Source organism: Heteronotia binoei, chromosome 12 (genome assembly GCF_032191835.1).
Source record: "Heteronotia binoei isolate CCM8104 ecotype False Entrance Well chromosome 12, APGP_CSIRO_Hbin_v1, whole genome shotgun sequence".
NCBI lineage: Eukaryota > Metazoa > Chordata > Lepidosauria > Squamata > Gekkonidae > Heteronotia > Heteronotia binoei.
In genome coordinates this window covers 63810145-63833163 of record NC_083234.1, presented here as the reverse complement: position 1 = coordinate 63833163, position 23019 = coordinate 63810145, and the positions used below count along the sequence as shown (strand labels likewise).

At 43.2% G+C, this 23019-nt stretch overlaps 1 protein-coding gene across 8 annotated transcripts in view; it reads left to right on the top strand.

The window, feature by feature from the left end:
• TNC (tenascin C) overlaps window positions 1-23019 on the top strand; it is a 77396-nt gene that overhangs the window by 16188 nt on the left and 38189 nt on the right. For 2 of the 8 annotated variants that reach the window (XM_060251795.1, XM_060251794.1), the window contains exons 8-9: window positions 130-219; window positions 1165-1428. In XM_060251795.1, the coding sequence (XP_060107778.1) occupies window positions 130-219; window positions 1165-1428 (354 nt within the window). Of the gene's footprint in view, window positions 1-129; window positions 220-1164; window positions 1429-11808; window positions 12082-15832; window positions 16106-17326; window positions 17603-19042; window positions 19319-20523; window positions 20797-23019 lie in introns of all 8 variants that reach the window. The other 6 variants (XM_060251788.1, XM_060251789.1, XM_060251790.1 and 3 more) reach the window with 6 other exon arrangements.

Sequence of the window (23019 nt, the reverse complement as noted above, 5' to 3'; positions counted from 1 at the left end):
ATCACACCTGTTTAATCTGGAGGGGAGGCATGGCTAGGCTGGGCCAAATCTCTTGTGTGATCACACCCAAGGTGGGATTCCTGCTTGTAATTCCATGCACATTGTAAGTGTTGTTTTCTTTTTATTTAGGATTGCGGCCCGGAACAGAATACGGCATTGGCGTGACTGCAGTGAAGCAGGACCGAGAGAGTGCTCCTGCCACAATTAATGCTGCAACTGGTAAGGGAGAATACAAACCAACCCTTTTCTTCATTAGAACAGGGGAAAGATTAACCACAACCACTGGCATGTGCATAGCAGGAACTCCTGCAAAGTCACAACTGCTACCGCAAGAAGAAAGAACTGAGCATGTCACCCAGGGCATAGGAGACTGATAAGAACAGTGGGGAATAAAACAGAGGGAGATGGGAGAAATTAGAAGAGAGTTCCAAAGCAATCACCTCTCCCTGCACACCTCCTGGCAATTCTTCATATGTCCCAGGTTCATGTAATTTCTAATTGTAAAGTGTGCAAGTCATGCCACGCAGCAAAACCAGGTTCCCCCAAAGAAAAGGTAGGGATTTTGACATCCTCCTGTGACTTCTCTAGTAGGCAGAAATTAGTATTTAATTTGTAAATAACTAAAACAGTTTGATGAGTAGGGTTGCCAGGTCTGGGCTGGGAAATTCCTGGAGATTTACGGGTGGAATAGGGTGGTCAACCTCCATGTGGTGGTTGGAGATCTCCCACAGTTTTCCAAAAAGAGCCAGTTTGGTGCAGTGGTTAAGTGCACAGACTCTTATCTGGGAGAAATGGGTTTGATTCCTCACTCCTCCACATGCACCTGCTGATGTGACCTTGGGTCAGTCACAAGTCCTCTCAAAGCTGTTCTGCTCAAGAGCAGTTTTCTCAGAGCTCTCTCAGCCCCACCTACCTCACAGAGTGTCTGTTGTGAGGAGGGGAAGGGAAAGGAGATTGTAAAGCTGCTCTGAGACTTCTTTGGGTAGTGAGTATAAATCCAATCTCCTCCTCCCCCTCCTCCTCCTTCAAAAGAAGCCAAATGGTGCAAGCTTTTATTTAGTAATAGAACGTCTGGGGTTAGTGAAGAGAATTTTATACTGTGTTCTGCTTCAGGGTGATAAATAATTTTGCCCTGCTTCATTTCTTCTTTTGTGTTGTATATAGATCTGGATAGTCCCAAGGATTTGGAAGTCAGCGATCCTACTGAAACCACTCTCCTATTGCGCTGGAAAAGACCCCTGGCCAAATTTGATCGCTATCGCCTTACTTACGTAACCCCCACAGGGAGGAAGAATGAAATAGAGATCCCAGCAGACAGCACATCTCACATCTTAAGGTCACTAGATGCTGGTGTCGAGTATGCCATCAGCCTTGTGGCAGAGAAGGGAAGACACAAGAGCAAACCTTCCACTGTGACAGGTTCCACTGGTATGTGCAACGCTTTGACTTGAATCATGGTAGCTTGTTCCTCCCTTGAACAGCCTCATCAATTTTTTTTCTCCTAGGAGATGATGCTTTCATACTAAGACCTTTGGTCCGTTTAGCCAATTGCAAAGAGGTAGCTGTGTTGGTGTGTTAAGTCCAGTAGCCCCTTAAAGGACAACAACATCTGTTTCATCATGAGCTTTCATGAGTTACTAGTCACTTCTTTAGGTAGCCCAGTCTTTAAAGCTGGACACATGGACCGATTCCTCACTAGCCTTTGTCCCAGTCTTGAGCTCCTTTTTCACATGGCTCTTCTGCTTGATTTGCAGAGGGAACTTGGGAAAGAGGCGGGGCAAATCACAGCCCCACAGCAGTGTGTGCAAAATCAGATGGAAGAGCTGTGAGGAAAAGGAGCATGGCATCAGGACAAAGGCTAGTGAGGAATCGGGGATGGTAGGGGAAAGAGCTACCACCAGTGAGAAGAGGGAGAGGATTAGCTTACCCTTCCCAGGAATGAACAGCATCTACCTTGTAGATGATGGAGGGAATGAGGAGCCCAGAACTGGGGAACCCAGTAGAAGGAATTTTTGAGGTCTTCCAAAACTTAGACCCAGGTCTAATTTGAGCTCTTAGCAGAAATACTGAAGAAGGGGGAGAGGAAAATGTGGCTCATTCTTGAAGTTGTTTTGCTTTACAACAAAGAAACTTCGAGACTAGCAAATATACTGTGACACAAGTTTTATGAGTCAGATTTTGCTACATCTGATGCAAGCGGTGAACTCTAGGTGATGGGTAGACTACAGAGTGGTGTTGGCTGAGTGTTCAATTGCAGATGCCTGTTGAGAATGGGAGTGGCCATAGCTCAGTGGTAGAACACCAGCTTTTCATGCAGAAGGTTCTGGGTTCAGTCCCTGGTATCTCAGCTTAGATTAATTCATGTAGCCGGTGCTGGGACAGGTTTTTCTTCACAGGGAGAGCCCCTTCCCATCAAACAATATTGAGCTAGATTGACCAAACGTCTAATTCTATATAAGGTGGATTATTATAACATACATCTCTTCTTTGCCTTTTTGCTGCTGTCAGGAATGGGATTTTCTTTCATTTCGGATACTAAAATATCAGTTTCTTTCAGCACACCTTTGCTCAAGTCAACAGAATTTATACAGTTAAATTTAGCAAGCAAATATGAATGAGAAGTTGCTTGAATAGCCCGCATTCATCTCAGCTCCTTTCAGATGTTTCTATCTAACAACTCATTTTGTCTTTCTCCTACAGTGCCAGTGCAACCATTTATGACTATCATGGAGCAAACTAGGGCTTAACTTTGAACTCTCTCTCTTACTCTTCTGGTCAACCTGTATTGCAGCCTTGCTTGTGGCCTCCTAAGGAGCCAATGTTAGACAAGGAGCATTTTGCTGTCACTGCTGACATTGACCATAATGGTGGTTTTTCAAAGGGTCATAGTAGACATGAAGGGAGAGTCAAATTTGTTCATATTTATGCCCTTTCCACATGTGAGGAGGGCAATTATCTTCAGAGTTAATGTGGTATTCACGCATCACAAAGAAGCAGATTTGGTCCAGGGTCCCATACCATGTCCCGTGTGATAGCTGCATGAATGATAGTTGCATGTGGAGGGAGCTATGGATCAAAATGTGCATGCTCAGCAACTGGTGGGGAATTGATCACTTGGGCCAGGGAAAGCAGAAACCCAGGGGTGGAGAAACTACTATTGATGAATCAACCCAGAGATGAAAAATTCAAATTTCTCCAGGTTGGCATATATTGCACAACTCTCCTATTTGTCAGGCATTGAGAAACCACAAAAAAGGGAAGGAACTTAGGAAAGTTCTAGAGTGCCAACACATTTGATACAACCTGAAGCCTCAAGGCAAGCAGCTTCTCTTAATTAAATTATTGTGTCAGAACCCAAAATCCATAAATCCAAGGAGGCTCTCCATAGGAAAGAAATGTTCAGGCATGGGAGAGAGAGAACATAGGTGCCATTAGAACTGTGTGTGGGCTCGGAAGGATTGTGGAAAGCTGCCAACTTCCTCAGTTTTATCTCCCCTCCTTTTAAAAAGATGGTCCAAAGCTGCCTAAGAAAAATGCAAAAGGAGTGTTAAACAAAACTATCCTCGAAGATCCTGTTGTGGGTTCTTAGCAGCTGGGTGTTTTTTGGCATCAAAGCCTCAATCCCCCATGGCTTCTCTTTCTTTTTGTTGTTTCCTTCTCAGCGCCTGGCCATCCAGAGTTATTTTTTTTCAAGGTCTCTCCTTAGAAGTACACAAAAACATGGGGATCCTTGCAACCATATCCAGAGGCCTCCCTTCCTCCCAGAGAAAGTTCTTATCCCAATATGTGACCATCAGAGCTATTTAAACACAGGTCTAGAAATATTCTGGGATGTGACTCAAAGAGTTGGTTCTCCCCTTGTGTCTCCTCTGCGGCTTCCTTCAGAAAGGAGAGAACCTTCTATCCTGAGCCAAATCATACAAGAATTCTGATGTCAGCCTCTGACTTTCCATGGCATCAGGTTCTTTCTAGTCCTTGGGGGAGGCCCATGGCCTGAACTCCAGGCAGCAAAGAGACAATGAGTGACCCAAACAGGACCTGTCTTTGATTCTGAGGAGAACTCTTCCCACACAGGCATCACAAAGAAAGCACAAAATGGGAGGAAATTGAAAAGCAAACTTTCAAAGAGAAATATGGTCCTGGAAAAAAATCAGGGGTTCATATGAGTAAGTTACACTTCTGGGTTCTAATTCAAAGGAGGTCAGGGATGTATGAAAATGCCCCTTTTCATTTTTTCCCCCTTACATTGTTGTGAGCTCATTTTAGTCACAGTTATTCTCAATTCACTCGTTTCTTTTATTTTCATAAAGTCAATGCAAAAATAATCATTCTAGTGGTTTATATGTAACAGGAAACGTTTAGTGGGAAGAAAAAGGAAATGGTGCAGCATTAAGAACTCATGGGTTTTATACATGAAAGGGAGATGGGAAAAAAAAAGAAAGAAAGAAATCGGGATGCAAAATTCCATTGTGATCATGCTTAAGTCCCTCTGAAATTATTGTATTTTTACTGAATTGAAATCACTTGTCCCACAGATATCAATAAGACTTAATAAAGCACAATGAAATAAATCCAAAAAAGTTTGCACCATTTCCAAATTGAGAACAGACCCCCTTTGAAGCTAGACCTGACTCTAAATGGCACACAAATTGCTATTTTGCAAGTGATCGAAGGGACTACCAGTTCTGGGTTGGGAAAAAACCTGGTGATTTTTTTGGAGCCTGAGGAGGGGGGATTTGTGGAAGGAGCGGGGGGGGGGCTTCCGCAGAGTATAATGACATACAGTCCATTCTTGAAAGCAACCATTTTTTCCTAAGGGAACTGATCTCTGTAGTCTGAAGAGCAGTTGTTATTCTGGGAGACTGTGAGGCTACACCTGGAGGTTCACAACCCTAGCATGAATGTATATAAACACACACACAGAGGTGTCTCATCTGCCTCCAGTTTTTCAATTCTCTTACCCTAACAGTACCCAAAGCCACAAACCTTACTTTTTTTGTAAAGGAGGTGGCAGCCAGCCAGCCAGCCAGTGTGTATGTGTGTGTGTGTGTGTTTAATAGCTCATGATTAGGAGCTATTTTTCCTGAAAATCACTCTTCCCTAAGTACCCCAGAATCACTTGTGCTGGGTAAAAAGTACTGGGTTCGATGCATGAGACAGTGAACTCAGCTCTTTATTTCATGATTACAGCGTAGCAAGATAGAAACTGAACTGGCTCGCAGGGCCAAGGATCCTGCTTATATACATGCAAATAACCCCACCCCCAAACCCAACACACATAACTATAGGTGCACAGGCTTGCCCAATGACTCCTGATAGGCCTCTTCCCAGAGTCCAGGTGGCTATTGTTATGGAGCCTCAAGCTCAGCAGTCTCTGATAGACCTTTAAGGCAAGTTCCAGTTCCAATACATAACACTAGGATTGATGGGAACTGTAGTCTTTCAGGTCGCTCAACCAGGATCAGAAACCTGAGAAAACGTCATTCTCATCAGCCTCGGCATAGAGTCAGGCTATACAAGTGCAGCTTTGGGAAAGGCAAAGCCATCAATATAACCAGGCCTCAGATTCAGCGGGAGCTCACAGGAGCGCAGCTCCTGAGCCTTTCTGACAGTTCCACCTCCTCTTTCCCACCTTGACCACTGAATAGTAGGTGCAGCTGCATAACAATCCCTGGATGAGCTCCACCACCTTCCCCTCCCCTACAAAACGACCCCTGAATATAACTATTTAGTTAAAGCAGTGCCTCTTCTTCTCCAAAAGAAGAAGAAGAAGCACCTACCTTTCTAGAGGGAAGAGAGGTTGCTGCTGGAAATTCCCTCCAGAGCCCGCACACCTCAGGAAAAATAACAGCTAGGAATTGTAATGGAATTCTCTGGGGCATTCCAAGTTCTCAATATGGATGACATATGCTATATACAGAGCCAGCAGAAGCTGAGGGGGTTTACTTAGACTAGAAGATAATAAATATAGGAATTTCTCCTTTGGAAGGAATGTTTATGGCCCTGTATCTGTAGTTCATCCAAGTAACTTTTAACTTGGGCTTACATTATTAATCTACCTGCTGTTTCTGGCCATCATCCCCTCCTCTAGACCTGGGCATTCCTCATATTTATTGTATTTGTATCTGTTTAGAAAGCTGGGAGAAACTCACATGTGGCTCCCATCCAGATGCCCCAACAAGCCACTGAACCATTCTCTGTCCTATTTCCCTGCATTTTCTTTCCCAAATCTTAACTGGAAGGAGGGAAGGCAGCTCTCTGGAAGCCTCTGCCTTGCTTCCTTTTTTCTCTTTTCAGGAACTAATATTATAAGAGCCATGTTCCATGTGTAAGAAATCCATGGAAGTGTAATTCTCCAACTTGCCTGGTTCCACACAGGCTCTGTGTGCCTGGGATTCTACTATTTCAGCATTAGTCGTGGGGCTTTTTTTGTAGAAAAAGCCCAGCAGGAACTTATTTGCATATTAGGCCATGCCCTCTGATGGGCATCATTGTTTCACGTAGGAATTTATTTGTACATTAGGCCACAACCCCAATACCAAGCCAGCTGGAACTGAGCTCCTGTGTGTTTCTGCTCAAAAAAATCCCTGATTAGTTAAGAGAAGAAGAGAAAGAGAAAGGGACTCACAGGTCTCTAGAAAGAAGACCCCACTGTCACTACACTGTATGCAAGTAAGGTTAAGGTTGCCACGATGGGATATGTGTGGCATGGACTGTGATCCAAGCTAGAGGACAATTCTTAGGCTGTAATGCTAGCTGCAGAATGGAGACAAGCATTATGAGCCACCCAAATTCATATTCTGAACTTCAGTGGTATCTAAGTAGGACCCAGAGATCTCCCAGAATGACAACTGATCTCCAGAGACAGAGATCAGTTCCTCTGGAGAAAATGGCAGCTTTGTAGAGTAGACACCATGGCATTATAACCCAAACCTACCCAAACCTCACCCTTCACAGGCTCCACTCCCAAATTTCCAGAAATTTCCCAAACCAGAACTGGCAGCCCTAGTGGTATCAGAACCAGGGCTTTTTTGTAGCAGGAACTCCTTTGCATATTAGGCCACACACCCCTGATGTAACCAATCTTCCTGGAGCTTACAGAAGGCTTTGTTCTAAGAGCCCTGTGAGCTCTTGGAGGATTGGTTACATCAGGGGTGTGTGGCCTAATATGCAAAGGAGTTCCTTCTACAAAAAAAAAGCTCTGAAAACTATGAGCATTTTGACCTTTCCACATACTCAGGGGTAATGCCTATGTTCTCACTGACCATTTTTTCCTTCCTATACTATTAGTTTAGCTGTTCTTCCAGAGTGAATTTCCACAACTTTGTTGGCATGACGTGTGTGATGGTTGAATGGATCTGTTCCATGCATGCTAAATGGATCCATTCAATGGATCCACCCAACTTGCAATTCAGCCTGCATGCACAACATCATTCCCTTTCTTCTGGCATGGGGAATGTTTCAGTGAAGACATTTGTTTATGACTCCCAAAGGAAAATGATGACATTTGTTTTCTTCCATAAAAACTCTTTTTGGTATATTTGCATCCCTTGAATACCTGCAGCTTCGTGTTAATGATTAACAGATATGCATAGTGCCTAATTAAGCATCGACATTTGGCTTGAGGCTATCATGCATGCTTGAGATGCCACCGTTCTGCTGTGTTGGCAAGAACTTTGGTGTCATCTCTTGCCACAATGTCATCCTGCATACAGACTCACAGGGGATTAGTAACAGTCAAATTAAGCATGAGGTTTGGCTTATTTTCTCCTGTGAATTTTAGCATGGATAATAATTCTAACAGAGTGGAATGAGGACCAACAGCCAGTTTGATTCCTTTTCCCATCATGCCAGTAGTCACTAAAGGATGACCATACCTTTCTTCACCTTGCCCTCTGTGGAAAGGAGCTATAGGCACAAGATGAGAAGGCTCCATCTATGATCAGCAAGCTGAGATAGAGATGATTATGGAGTAGGACATAGAAGTGGACAACTAATTAAAGTAGGATAAAAAAAGCAGGTGGGTTGGAGATGAAGATTGCTCCTCTGGGGTTCCTCATAGATTGGCACCTGTAAGGCAATCTCCTGGTGATGGTAGAACCTGGTGATGGAAGCAGTGGAAGAAACAGACTGCAAGAGATCCATGCTCTTGTTGTACCTCCCAGTTGCCTCCCCCATGGTGAAATGGGTGATGGTCTGAGTCACAATGTGCAGAAGGGAATGACTGTGCAGATAAGATCTGAGGCAACTGCTGAGGACACTTCAGGGCTAGCAGCTTCTAAATCCAGCCTGGTGGGTTCTAACAACTGCATTGAAGTAGCAAAAAATATTTTCCTGAGGTTGGTAAACAGGGAAGTTTCATCCAAGAAAAGATGGGAAATAATAACATGGGTCCATAGGGTGGATCTTTGTGTGCTTGCCACCAGTTCAGTAGAAGCAACGTACAGACTGGCTCCCGTCTCTTCTTCCAAGGGCTTTCCTGACATGGTCAATATTAAATCAAGTTGCTCTGTCTTGAATTTCAGTCTGCCAGTAGGACTCTGACTTCTTTGCTCCAGTTTACACAATCCTCTCTTGTGCCCTTCCAATCCTTCCAGGCCTGGTCCTAGCTGCAGGTCTCTCTGAGACCCCTTTCTTTCATCTTTTCCATCTCTTTTTCTCTCCTCAGATAAAAAGCAAATATTTCTTAGGTTAGAGTCAGAATCCAAGACTGCTGGGAGACTTGGATTACAGAGGAATGAGGGCTACAAAACAGGAGTTAGAGAAAAGCAATAGAGGTGTAAACATGGGGTAGAGAAGACAAAGAGATCTATGACTGGAGGCACACACACAAAAAGCTATTAATAGAACTTACTGTCCAAAACTTCTCTTCTATTGGATCTGCAGCACAAAGGCTGAAATGAGGTAGGGTCTTACCTTACTGACTGTTGCATGGAGGCCAAAGTATCCCTCTGTTGTTGACAACTGATATTCAGAGGTATGCTGTGGCTGAATAAGAAGCTGGTTACTAATCACTGATGGATCTTTCCTGCATGACTAGTGTTGCCAGTTCCAGATTCGGAAATACCTGGAGATTTGGGGGTGGGGGTGAAGCCTGAGGAGGGTGGGCAATGGGGTATAATGCCATAGAATTCACCTTCCAAAGTGACCATTTCCTCCTGGTGAACTGATCTCTGTCATCTTGAGATCAGCTGTCATCTCAGGGGATCTCCAGCCACCAACTGGAGGTTGGCAACCCTATGCATGACTTTGGTTCTTCATATAAGCCAGGGGAGTGGCATTGTAACAGTTTGTAGAAGAGAAGTCCATACCCTAATTATGGATGTGTCTTCTTGTGTCTACTGCCCATCAATTCCATTGGGTGCCCCTGAATGCTAGGCATTAGCGGGACACAGAGGGGCACTTACAGCTGGCCTGGTCAGTAGTCTTATTATTTTAAGATAGAAGCCGTCACATTTTTTTAATAAAAAAACCCCCTCTCCATTGTGACTGTACATTACAGGGAGAGATCAGAAGAGGAGGGTTTGTAGAAAACCAGTTATTATATGTACTCATTACTGATCTGCTCCGTGAAGAAACCTTGAAAAGCTTTTAAGGTTCTCGGGAACATAATTGGTTATTTATTGTATTCCTGTCCCACCTTTCTTCCTTCATGGAACTCAAAGGCACTTTATGTTCAATTTCCTGGAGGCCTGCATGCCAGGCATTGGCCCATGCTGGACTTCCTTAGCACCAGTCAGGTTCCTGCATCATGAATCCCTGTGAATGTTGCCCAAGATCACTTGGAAACTTTGCCACTTGTCTCCTGTTTTCATTGTTTTGGTCTTTCTCTCCAACTGTACTGGGTTATTCCTCAAAGCTTTTACATGAGAGTTGACCTACCTGAAGCCATTTTGACTAGAATGAGCCTTTTGGAGTTGTGATGATGCATGGATTTCTACACATCTGCATGCTCTGAAGACTTGGCATTGATCCTCTCTTTGCCACAGTGCATGGAGAGACAATGTGACTGCTATTTAGAACATGCATGCAAATAGCAGATTCTGCACCCCCAGGAAAACCATGGATATTTATACCACTTGCATGGAAGCAATGTTTTCTGAAAAAAGAAGAGTACCAGGGACTGTTTCAGATTTCCCGTTCTTGTTGGTTCAACTCCGAAATTCCTATTTCGCCTGAGTTTCTCTCTTGTGCAAGTAATACCCACAAGTCTTTATTTTCACTCCATTTCCTGTTTCCTTGCTCCCTGCCCCCCTGGAGAAAGTATGATTTTTTTTTTTCAGAATCACTAAAAGCAGCATTATATGTTATGCATTGATTATACCCATGCATTGATTATACCCGTACACATGGGTGGAATTCTAGCAGGAGCTCCTTTGCATATTAGGCCACACACCCCTGATGTAGCCAGTGCTCCAAGAGCTTACAAAAAAGAGCCTTGGAAGCTCTTGAAGGATTGGCTACATCAGGGGGTTGTGGCCTAATATGCAAAGGAGCTCCTGCTAGAATTCCACCCCTGCCCATGCATGTAAATTCTGTGTACACCATTCATCCACAGTACATATCTTTGCAAAAAGCAAAGAACTGCAACTGTTGACAAAAATATAGGGAAATGTAAAACAAAACAAAACAGGGAGCATTTATTTATCTATAAAAATTAGTAGGCTTGACCTTGATGCCCCAGGTTAGCCTGATCAAACAGGATCTCAGAAGCTAAACAGGGTCAGCCTTGGTTAGACCTTGGATGGGAGAACACTGAAGAAGTCCAGATGTTTGCAAACCCCCTCCATCCATCTCTTGCCTTGAAAACCCTACGGGGTCACCATACAGTTGCAAATTGACAGCACTTTTCCACACATGACTGTGAAAGCCAAGGGGAGGGTGGAGAAGAAGGTTGGGAAAATATTTCCAAGTGGCTGAGGATGGATTTAGCACTCCCTCTAGGGTTACCAGCTTCATGATAGTTCCTGAAGTTCTCTCAGAATTACAGCTGATCTGCAGGCTAGAGGACTCAGTTCCCCAGAGAAAATGGCAGTTTTGGAGGGCAGGCTCTATGGCATCACATCTTCACTTGAACTCTTTCCCTTCCCCATATTTAATCCTCCCTAAACACCTCCTCTGAATCTTCAGGAATATCCCAAGCCAGAGTTGACAACCCTCCCTCTCTCCTATCTGCAACATTTCCAAAGTATCGCCATCCTCTTTTTAAATTTATATTCAAGCAGATTTTTGTTTTACACAAAAAAAGGCAAACCCATCAAAATAGTATAGGAAATGTCAGGTACAAGTTTGCAGCTGAGTGTTCTGTATTTGCCTGTTAACTTCTGCCATGCACTGGTGATTCTTTGTCTTTCTCTGTCTTTGGGAGAGAGGTAGAGACAAAACAAGTCAAGAGACTGCTGATTGCTGCATTAGTGTAAAAGCATTGGAGGAGCATATATTGCATTTTTAATGGACATCAGAAAGTGGTGGTAACAATCCTTCCAAGATCCCAGGAAGCATAATTGGAGGCTTGGAAAACAATTTTGGTGGAAGTTTGTCCCTATGTTGCTTTCTAGGCCCTTGTCACAACTTACTGCTTAGTCTACGGCCAGCATTATTTATATCTGCTTTCTCAACAGCATCACCAAGCTTTGGAAACATTAGATGAGGGTTCTGTGTGTGTTAAGTGAAAAAGAGCTGGGTTTATAAATATGCAATGGACCACCTTTACAGAAAAGCAAAACATGAAAGCCCTGATTGGAGGGCTCCTTGTCTCTCCTCCAGCCTGAGCACTGATTAACCAATTGGCTCTCTGTCCTTATCCAGAGGAGGAACCTGAGCTGGGGAATTTGTCAGTCTCAGACGTTCACTGGGATGGATTCCAGGTCAGCTGGACAACAGCAGAAGGGGCCTATGAGAACTTTATCATACAGGTGCAGGAGTCGAACCACTCTGAAGTCATGCAGAACCTTACAGTTCTGGGAAGTATACGGTCTGTGGACATCACTGGCCTCCAGCCTAACGTTTTGTACATTGTCACCCTCTATGGTGTAACTCAGGGCTACAGGACAAAACCCATCAGGGTTCAGTCCATCACAGGTATCCTTTTGTATTCATTCATCGAAATCCTTTCTTTTTTGTTGTTGTTGTTCTCCCCCCATTCTTTCCTTTACAGAAAAGCAAAACATCGACTTCATTTATCGACTTCATTTCTCATCTTTTTCTAATGATCAGCAAACAATATAACTTGAACATCTTACCTCATTAAAATTTATCTTTAGAAATGTATTCTGGAAAGACTCTCAGGGAAACCAGTTAGCATGTTATTTTCCCTCCCCTTCTTAGGTTTCTTTCCCTTATTAGGTCTTGTTCAGTGTCCAGTTTCTAAAATAAAAGTAACTGAGATTTGACACTATGGAAGTCACCTTTTGCAGCCCAGATTCCATAATTTGAAATCTTTGGGGTGGCTGGAGTTGAGAAAAAGGCAATCTGCCCATGCTTAGAAACATTTCTTCTCTGATTGCTACTCTGCATGTCCCTGAGCCGGGCACTGGCTGGGGTTAACTCTCAAGATAGTTCCAGCCCAAATAAAATCTCAATTTCCAGTTTGTAAAGACTGCTTTGATTTTCATTAGTACATCTGATAATATTTCATTTCCTACAGTCCTCTTTATTGTTTGCTTCTCAAGTGAAAATCCTGCTGCATCTTTAATGCATCGCAAATACTTTCAGTTGAATAAAACATCAAGATTTATGCTAGCTGCAAAGCATGGATCAAGGAATACTCTTCCCTGCATGTGGACATCTCATCTGAAACGCCTGCTGTTAACATGCCATTACCATTTCTATTAAATACCCCTACTTGAGACTTGGAGGAAGGGGAGGGGAAGGATTTCATCTCTGATAAGAATTTTATAACCTTGGCTTTGTACTCTCGCTCTCTCTTACTCCATTTGCTTATCCTAACTTGCTGTGACAAAACTCCATCCAGTTTTGATTACTGCCCGGTGGCATTTCTCCCCAAACTTGCTCTATCCTGAGGCTTAAAGGTCCAGGCCTGGTTAGCACACTCATTAACTTGAAGTCATATAGTCTGGAGATGGCAGAATGGGTCCTTCCAACTGAAGTAATGCAAGCCACTCTCCCCTTTCTGTATGGTACTATTTTCTTCTTGATGTGTGCATCCATCAGCCCACAGAAAAGGGAAGCTCTCATTCTAATGGAATTCTAGTGACTGTGTAGAGTAGTTAGCATGCCACATGGGGCTAAACTAGCCTTGAGCTGTATCTTGCCATAAGTATCTGCTCCTTTGCTAACAGATAGAAATAATCACATAAAAGGCCCTCATATTTGCATTTGTGGAGAATAGCTTAGGGTGTGGTATAATAGTTAAAGTGTTAGGCAGGGATCTTGGAGATCCCATTTTGAATCTTCACTCTGCTAGGGAAACTTATATGAATGTATGACGCTGCCTTATACTGAATCAAACCCTTGGTCCATCAAAGTCAGTATTGTTTACTCAGACTGGCAGCAGCTCTCCAGGGTCTCAAACTGAGGTTTTTCACGCCTACTTGCCTGGACCCTTTTTAGTTGGAGTTGCTGAGAATTGAACCTGGGACCTTCTGCTTACCAAGCAGATGCTCTACCACTGAGCCACCATCCCTCCCTTGGATGACCTTAGTCCAGTCAGGTTTTAGTGGATAGCCATGTTGGTATGAAGCAAAAGAACAAAGTCTGAGTCCAGGAGCACCTCTAAGACCAACAAAGTTTAATTCTGGGCATCAGCTTTCATGTACATGCACATTTCTTTAATACATATACATTGTTAATACACAGAAAAAGTGTGCACGCACATGAAAGCTGATGCCAAGCAGGGCTTTTTTTTGTAGCAGGAATTCCTTTGTATATTAGGCCACACCGCTCTTATGTAGCCAATCCTCCAAGAGCATACAGGGCTCTTCTTACAGGGCCTACTGTAAGCTCTTGGAGGATTGGTTACATCAGGGGTGTGCGGCCTAATATGCAAAGGAGTTCCTGCTACAAAAAAGAAAGCCCTGATGCCCAGAATTAAACTTTGTTGGTCTTAAAGGTGCCACTGGACTCACACTTTGTTCTTAGTCTACTCAGGCACTCTCTGCCTGACCTGCCTCACAGGGTGGCTAAGAGGACAAAATGGAGGAGAGGAGAACAATGCTTGGGACCCCACTAGGGAGAAAGGCAAGGTATGACAATAAAAGGACTGATTTGTGTCCACTGCTGCGCAAGTATTGCTAGTGGGGCATGGCTAATATAAAATAAGCCATGCTGGATCACACCAATGATCCCTCTAGTTCAGCACTTTCTTTTCCACAGCAAAATGCCCCAGAAGGGCCACAGCAGTGACACTGAAGCACAAGTTTTGCCCTTTTGCTCCTTCACTCAATCACTAGTATTCAGAGATAAATTGCTTCTGAACATAGCCATCGTGACTAATAGCTATGGGTGAACCATGAATTTTCAATCCCAAGGGTTTTATGAATGTCACCAAGGAATCTATTAGAAGACAGGCAGTTCATAAGAACATAAGAACTTAAGAGAAGCCATGTTGGATCAAGCCAATGACCCATCCAGTCCAACACTCTGTGTCACACAGTGGCCAAAAAAACTCAAGTGCTATCAAGAGGTCCACCAGTGGGAAGAAGTCCTTCCACTGTGCCCCCCCCAAGCACCAGAATACAGAGCATCACTGCCCCAGACAAAATTCCAACAATACAGATAGAGGTAGTCCCCTGTGTTTTCACAGCAGACTTTTTACGGGGTGGTTCGCCATTGCCTTCCCAGTTATCTACACTTCCCCCCCAGCAAGCTGGGTACTCATTTTACCGACCTCGGAAGGATGGAAGGCTGAGTCAACCTGGAGCCGGTTACCTGAACCAACTTCTGCTGGGATCAAACTCAGGTTGTGAGCAGAGGGCTCCGACTGCAGTACAATAAGCTGTGTCTAATAGGCACTGATGGACCTCTGCTCCACATGCTTATCCATTTCCCTCTTGAAGCTGTTCCAAACCCATCATGCATTGATTTGATTTTCATAATGAGATAATGAATTTCATGTTTGTCAGTACAAAAGGATCACGTGGAGGCACAGGAGACCAACAAAACTATAGCTATTCCTCTTTGAAGAAGCAGAGGGTTGTTTCCTTTGTTAATACACTGAAGGAACGATCACCATGCACAGCTCTTTGGGAGGGTGTGCATGTGGTGCATTAGGGTTCTTGGTTCAATCCCTAGGCAGTGTCATGTGTCTACAAGCCTGAATCAAGTCAGCCTAGCATATCCATCTATGGTATTGAAAACAAAATGTTGAGGCGTATGTTTTCATGAGCTACAGACCACTTCATCATGAAAACGTATGCCTTTAGTCTTTGAGGTGCCACGGCTCTTTGTTATTTTTGTTGCGGCAGTCTAATTCCACTGCTCCTCTGGAATTTATCAAAGAACAATGAGGCCTTCATAAACTTGGAAACTAGTCCAGTCCAAGTCACCAATCTAAGAAGAGATCGTATATCTAAAAAGCCTCCAACAGAAGCTGATCCAAGCTCTCCTATAAAAATCTGTAGCAGAAGGAGATTTTGTCTTGCTGGGCTGCTTACCTTCATTCTCTTTTCATGCATGGTGGCCATATGGATGGTATTTTCATTGGGTGCCGTAGATGTACTCTGGCTGGTTTTTCTTCCCTATATCTGCTTGAGCCAGTCTCTCTATTCCATCCCCTTGCTTGACAAACCAGTGACATGAAGATTGACAGAAAGACAACAGGCCTTGAACTCTCTCCTCACTTTAAAAATAAAATGTTGTTTTCCCTCCTTAGCAACAATACCGGAAGTCAGTGGTCTAATTGTTTCTGGCCTTACCTCTGAGAGCTTCAACCTTTCCTGGACAGCCGCCGAAGGAGCCTTTGAGACGTTTACCATTGAACTGATTGATTCTAACAGGTTGCTGGAACCGATGGAATACAACATCTCAGGCCATTTAAGGACTGTTCACATCTCAGGGCTATCCCCCAGCACTGATTTCATTGTCTACCTCTATGGTTTCACACGGGGCTACCGTACTCAGGCAATAAGCATTTCAGCAACGACAGGTATATCATCCTATCTTGGTCACTAACAGTTCTTCTTTTCAGGGTTCTACTTACCTTCTATTCCCTTGTCCACTGTATTGCTTTCTGATGAAGAGCAACTCTAGTGGAGCATAACATACTTGTTGAAAGAACAGACAGGTGTTTTAATCTGTTGGAATATTTTTGTTCTTAGTTATGTTTGCATGAGTATTGGAAGTTCTGGAAAAAAGTAATTTTCCTCAGATAGAAAGCTTGTACCTGGGCTGTATGCTTTGGACTGTGGGTGAGGGTGAAACTTCTGGAATATTCCTACATAGAAAAGTTTGTTTGAACATGTCAAGGCAGAGGACTCAGCTAGAGCTTCCTTTCTGATGTGTTTCTTTGCTGTGTGCAGGGAATATTTTTCACAGTGGAAGAAGATTCTCTCCACTGGAGGAAGATTCTTTGCTTAGTGAAAGAGCATCATTCAGTCCTGTATAAGATTTCCATAGTATTTTTCAACAGATGTTTCCAAAGCAGTTCATAAAACAAAACATCATCATCATCATCAATAATAATAATAATAATAATAATTTATGGCCCACCCATTCCCCCATGGGGGCTCAGAATGGCGTACATCAAAATAAGCAATAAGAAAACAAACAAGAACAGCTAAAATCACAATAAAATCAGTTATAGCATTGCAGTCAATCAAAACCAATGAAATCCTATCAAAAAACCTATTCAGAACTGGAGGTTTCATATCGGGGAAGGTGCTATACTGGATGGGGACAACTGAATATGGTGGAGGAAAAGACCTTGTGCAGGAGATGTTCACGGTTGGGTGGATCCTTTTAAGGAAGGTCCTAAAGGCTATAACTAGATTTGTTAAAAAGGACCTTAAGAAGGAGACATACCTTGATGGATGGGTCATTGAAGGGACATCCTACAAGTGCAATTGACTAATGTATGAAGTCATTAGAGCACTGCCTGATGATTCCTGCCATTTTGATGGACACATAGAAAGCATCTGTACATTTCTAGGCAATTTTCAGTTGGGCAGCAATGTTGCTTTGCAGTAGATGACTAGACCAACAACAGTTGTAGGGTATAAGCTTTCAAGATTCAATGTTCCCTTCATCAGAAATAGAGATCTTTGAGCCCTTATATCCCAGTCAGAGGGGTGGAAATGATGTTGCAAAGAAAGGAGTCAAAGATTTCCAGGGTATAATATGTTTCCATTTGTTTTTCTCCTTCTCATAGTAGCTGCGCCTCTCCTTAGCAAACTCATAGTGTCAAATACTACATCTGACAGCGTGTCCCTCACATGGGAAGCACAGGACATGGCCTTTGACCATTTTCTCTTAGATGTTAGCAGCATCCAACACCAGCCACTGGAATCTCAGCTGCACACAATACCAGGGGACAGACAAAGCTTTGTCCTTACCAATCTAAGACCGAATTCTAGTTATACCCTTCGGCTTCATGGCCTGGTTGATGAGCAAAGTAGCCAGACCTTGACAACTCTGGCTACCACAGGTACATCATCTCCAATGCTTGCCTTTTGTATTCTGTGATGCCTTTCGTTCTAAGCAAAATCCCAAAGAAAATGTCTTCCTGTCTCCTTTTGGAATGTTGAGAGATCATTTCTTGAAATTTTAGTGAGCTTTTGAGGGAGGACAATTGTTGCCATGAACATGTCCCCAAATTAAGGGAGCTGACTGACCAGAACCCTGATTGGTTCTTTTATATATATGCACATCCTCTCATCTCCATCACATTCTTTCTATTCTTGGTGCGTATATATAGATATGTGTTTGGGTACATGCATATATGTGTGTATATGTGTATGTACTTTGGCTGACATCTTTCTGAAACATCACTTGCATCTGATCTTCAGTGTCGATCATTCTACCCCTCTTCAACTTCCATTGCCTGATTTTTCTCATTGTGAGGTCAGGTGACTCCATGGCTTGACTTTTTGGGAAATAGATCTTGCATGCTATCTTGCTTTATCTTTTGTGACAAAGATCAAAACATTTGCAATACAGAGTTAATCCTTCAATACCTTTTGTTTTAGTATGTGTGCTATATCAACCAGAGGACATGTTGCATGGATGGCTATTTTCAATTGTGTCAAAAGCCTTCTCTTCTTGGCCTCGCTGCATATATTATGATGCCAAGTTAGTAGCTGGAACAAAAAACCAAAACCCATCTCTTTCTTGAGGTTTTTTCACTTCTGCCATTGCTGCTGATATTTTCTAAGACTGTGGCATACATTCTGTTGGAGGCCAGACCATTTTTGTCAGCACTTGGCATCTCCAAGAAACTGAGATCCAACTAGTCTTGGCATGGCTCGGTGCTCTCAATTTGCATTGCATGCAGAAGCCTTTGCGGTCCAAGGGCAATGCCTGATTAGAATGCAAAAGCATGCTTTGAAAATGGTCAATGAAGCACAGGCATGGGGGAAACTATCCTTTCATCTCATGCGGTGTTCTAGTGACACCATATCTGTTCCTTTTTTGAGAATTCCATTATCTTCTGAGGCTTTTGAGTACTCGCTCAATTTCACAGGGTCTTCAGCATTTTGGAACCATGCCAATACTGCCTGTCACTTGCTGACAGCATGCAGGCAGTTCCAGCATGGATTCTTAATTGGGGGTCACTCAGGGCTGCTTCACATGGCCATGCTTCTTAAATAAGAACTGCATCCATCCTCCAAGCACTTTGGCTCTTTCCTGCTAGAAGGTGGTGCATGGGTTTATGCATAAGAGCACGCTCATGATGGGTCTTCAAGATAAGGATGAATTGATTTGTTCACTTTAAATGATGGTCATCATAGGATAGGCAATAGCAGGCCAACATGTGACCGGCAGGGTTACTTTTGTGTGTGTGTGTTTAAGAGATATCCCTAATTCTCTTACCCACAGTACTTTGCAAGTAACACTTCTCTTTCCACTTGTGTTCCCTTTCCTTCAGAGGTCGAGCTACAGCTGAGCATGCTCACACTCACAAATGCTAACTCCAACAGCTTCAACCTCTCCTGGACCACGAGAGATGAATCTTTTGTCAAGTTGGCTGTAAATGATAGAGATTCGTATTCAGACCATGAACCGCAGAAGCTTACGGTATCAGGGGAGGCTTACAGCACTGCCATCTCAGGCCTGGTAGATTATCCTGAATATGACATGAATGTTCAGGGCACAACCACAGGAGGGGGTGCCCCTGAGCCCCTCATTTCTTTGGTGATGACAGGTACCCGTTTAAAAGTCACTGGGGCTTTTAAATCACATTTCTGGCCTCTTATTTAAATGACCGTGTCTAATGGTCCCTGAAATTTGCCCACAAGACGACTGTCCAAATCTGGGAAAGCTGAAAGCTTTTATAATAAAGAGTTGTTACTCATATAACTTCTTAAAAACAGTTCAACATGAATGGGGCAATGGGCATTCTGTAATCATGACATCCAAGAAATGCTCATTATGATCCCACATGAGAATCATGGCATTACCATTACATTTGCGATATCTGTCAGATCACCATGAAGTTACCTCATTCTAAGCAAGCCTTGTTAGCACTAACTCCCACCCATTTCATCAAGACTTCTGGGGAAAAGGCTGCTGGATTCTGCTAAAAACAAATTTCAGAAGGGCATAATTTTAGATCCACTAAAATTGTTATCTGGAATTTACAAAGACCCCTGTTCGGTGGGTTTCCAGCTAGTCAGCCATAGTGACAGTCTAATACAAGGCCATGAAATCATACTTTGCTTACAGTAGCAATGCATCTTGCACACCATAGTAAGCAATAGATGCATTAAAAAGTTTCATAAACAAGAGCAGCACATCATGCTCTGTACATGACTTATTTACTGAAGTCAGCTATATAAGCAAGTTATCAACTCATTTTTCTGACGGTTGCATTGTGTCATACACATCTTACAATCTCTGCAGACTACAATAACCATGATGCAGTACTGTTGCGTGTATGTGTGAAAGCATCAAGAACTTTACAATGTTAGTGTTATTCAAATAATTGTTTGCACAGCTGCTGTTAACTATATCACATGGTGCAGATGTGTGTGATATAAGCAGTTCACACATTTTGTAAGCCATAGAGATTTCCAGTGATATACCTCTATGAACATGCAAAGCTGTCTTCTAGTAAATCAGCTCTAGTCCTCCTTGCTCAGTGTTATCTGTTCTGAGTAGCAGCAGTTTTCCAGGGTCTCCAATAAATTTTTCAAGGATAGAACACAAAACCAATTGCATGCAAAACAGGCTCTGAGCTAAAACTCCTCCCAGCATATATAAATCAGCCCCATTTTGCATGATATATGAAAGGCCCTTTGATACGCTTAGGCATACCCTTGCCCAAAGTCCTATGATTTATACTGGGTTGAGAATGCAGCTGTGTCTAATTCAGAATCTTGTGTTTCTTGACCATTTCCCTTGTTTTAGAGGTCCTTCCGCCACTGGAAAACCTCACTGTCTCAGGAATTAATCCGTATGGGTTTACAGTGTCCTGGATGGCCTCAGAGAATGCCTTTGACAGCTTTCTAGTAATCGTGGTGGATTCTGGCAAACTGCTGGACCCCCAGGAATTCTTCCTTTCAGGAACTCAACGCCAACTGACCCTTAGAGGCCTTATTACCGGCATTGGCTATGAGGTTGTCCTTTATGGCTTTGCCTTCGGTCGCCAAACCCGACCCTTAAGTGTTGTTGCTCTAACAGGTATTAATGCAACCAGGAGGTCCTTTTCTCCTTCTACTCTTCTCTCTTCTGGAAGAACTTTAATGCCATCTCTTTGCCAAACAACCATGGCTTCCCTCATCACTGGCTGCTGATGCATCCACTAACTTGACTCCATCCTACCTTTTCCTTGATGTTTATTTTCTGTCTCTCAGAGGACCAAACAAGAGAGAAGTGGCAGGTCATGGTTGATTCAGGTACTGTTGTCGTTTTGTCCCAAGGACAATATATAGCATTGTTCTGTTAATCCTCTTTTATATCATCTAGGAATACTTCCAAAATTCTCCTCAACTGAAAACAAGCTATTGTTTCATTTAAAAAACAATTTTAAATGTTATGGAGGTTACAGGACATGAATGGGGAGCAGGGCCAGCCCTAGGGTGCATAGTGCTTCAGGCAGTCTTGCTGCCCCCTGCCCCCCTCTGCAGCAACCCCCCCCCCGGTGCCACACTGCATCTGCCCCCCTGCCCCCTTTCACAGCACCGCCTCCTCCTTCCTCTTTTCCTTTCAATTTTAATGCCCAGGAACTGGCAATAAAGCGCCAAATTTCTGGGGCTCTTTAAAGGCCTTCCCCCCGCTGATCAGCGGGTAAAACCGCACCAGGGGCTGGCGGCTCCTATGCCACCCCTCCAGCGTGCTCATGATCGGCGTGCGGGCCGCAGCAGTGGTGGGAAGGACTAGCTAGTATGATGATATGAGCATAGCTATCCACGTTGATTGTATTTAGTCCTCTTGGGGACCATATTATTGTTGGTAGAGCAATTAACACAGCAAACTTGCACAGCCTGATTAAAGCGTAGATAACAGAAGAGACAGTGTTCTGATTACATCACTAGCTGAAAGAGAAAAATAGACCGAGAGGATCTTCTGAAGAGAAGAAGGATATTACCCTATGAGTAGCAATCTGGAGACAGACAAGGAATTACATTTAAAAGGAGAGACGGTGTTGGCTTCACTCTCCTATCTAATGATCTTCTTGCTGTCCCCTGTAGGGTCTTCTTCTCTGTACACCAGGCATTGCCTGTTTCCACAGTTATCTGGTTCAATTTTTTGTGTATGTTCTTCAGTCTGTTGCTGTATCATTATTAGTCCATCCACACACAGCTGTAGTGTTTACTTTCCTCTGTGTGTGCAAGTCTTGGTGAGAAAATGCAACAGTTTCACTGGGTAGGATGAAAGACTATCTAATGAAGCCTTCATGCTGAAGTACTGATGCAAGACTAACGAGGTCCTTCTATCTGTTAGAACACAAGAATGCTGGAACCAAGCTAGGGATGAATTTGAGCATCTTCTCCCTGTGTTTCCACATGCAAATCCTTGTTTCAGTTTTGCTTCTGCACAAACCATATAGGCGATGCTTTACTTTCATGCAATTTCTTCATCCTCATACCAAAATTTCCTTGCAAAGTATATACAGTTTCTCAGTCTTGGGCATCAGTGCCCGAACCTCCATGCTGTCTGGCACAGAAGAATGGCTTGAGGAGCAGTATCTCTCATGCAACTTTTGATATATGGACAAGGATAAGCATGGAGAAGGTTGGCTACCGCTTTATGCTTTGAAACAGAATGGACAGCAAAGATCGTGGGAGACAAAAATAACTCACAATGAATATAGTTTTAGAAGTAAATGCAAAATATCAGAAAGTAGTACAATTACACAAGTGGTATTGTAAGACACAGTATAGCAAAATTATTTAAACTGCCCCAAAAGTCAAAACATCTTCCAAGGTGTCCAATCCAACCATCAAAGGTAAAGTCTTCATAAGTCAAGTCCTAGGTACTGGTAACAATGTTTCTTTTCAGGTACCCCAAGACTTCAATAGACCAGGAAATATGCATCCAAAAAAGCCAAAGTAAAGGACCACAAGCCCGAGGATCGTTTCAGAATATTTCTTTTTCAAGAGCTCTGGTCCAGCATATATAGACTCCCTAGTAGAAGGATTCACAGCAGAACAATAAAGCCTTCTCACAATACACACACATCAACTGCTTATTTCCAGTGGGCTCCATGTTCTTCTGTGTTTGGAAATGAGCAGCTGCTGTGCATGTATTGTGAGAAGGCTTTATTGTTCCAATCTGAATCTACTAGGGAGGCTATATATGCCAGACCAGAGCTCTTGAAAAAGAAATAATCTGAAATGATTCTCAGGCTTGTGGTCCTTTACTCTGGCTCTTTTAGATGCATGCTTCCTGTCTGTTGAAGCC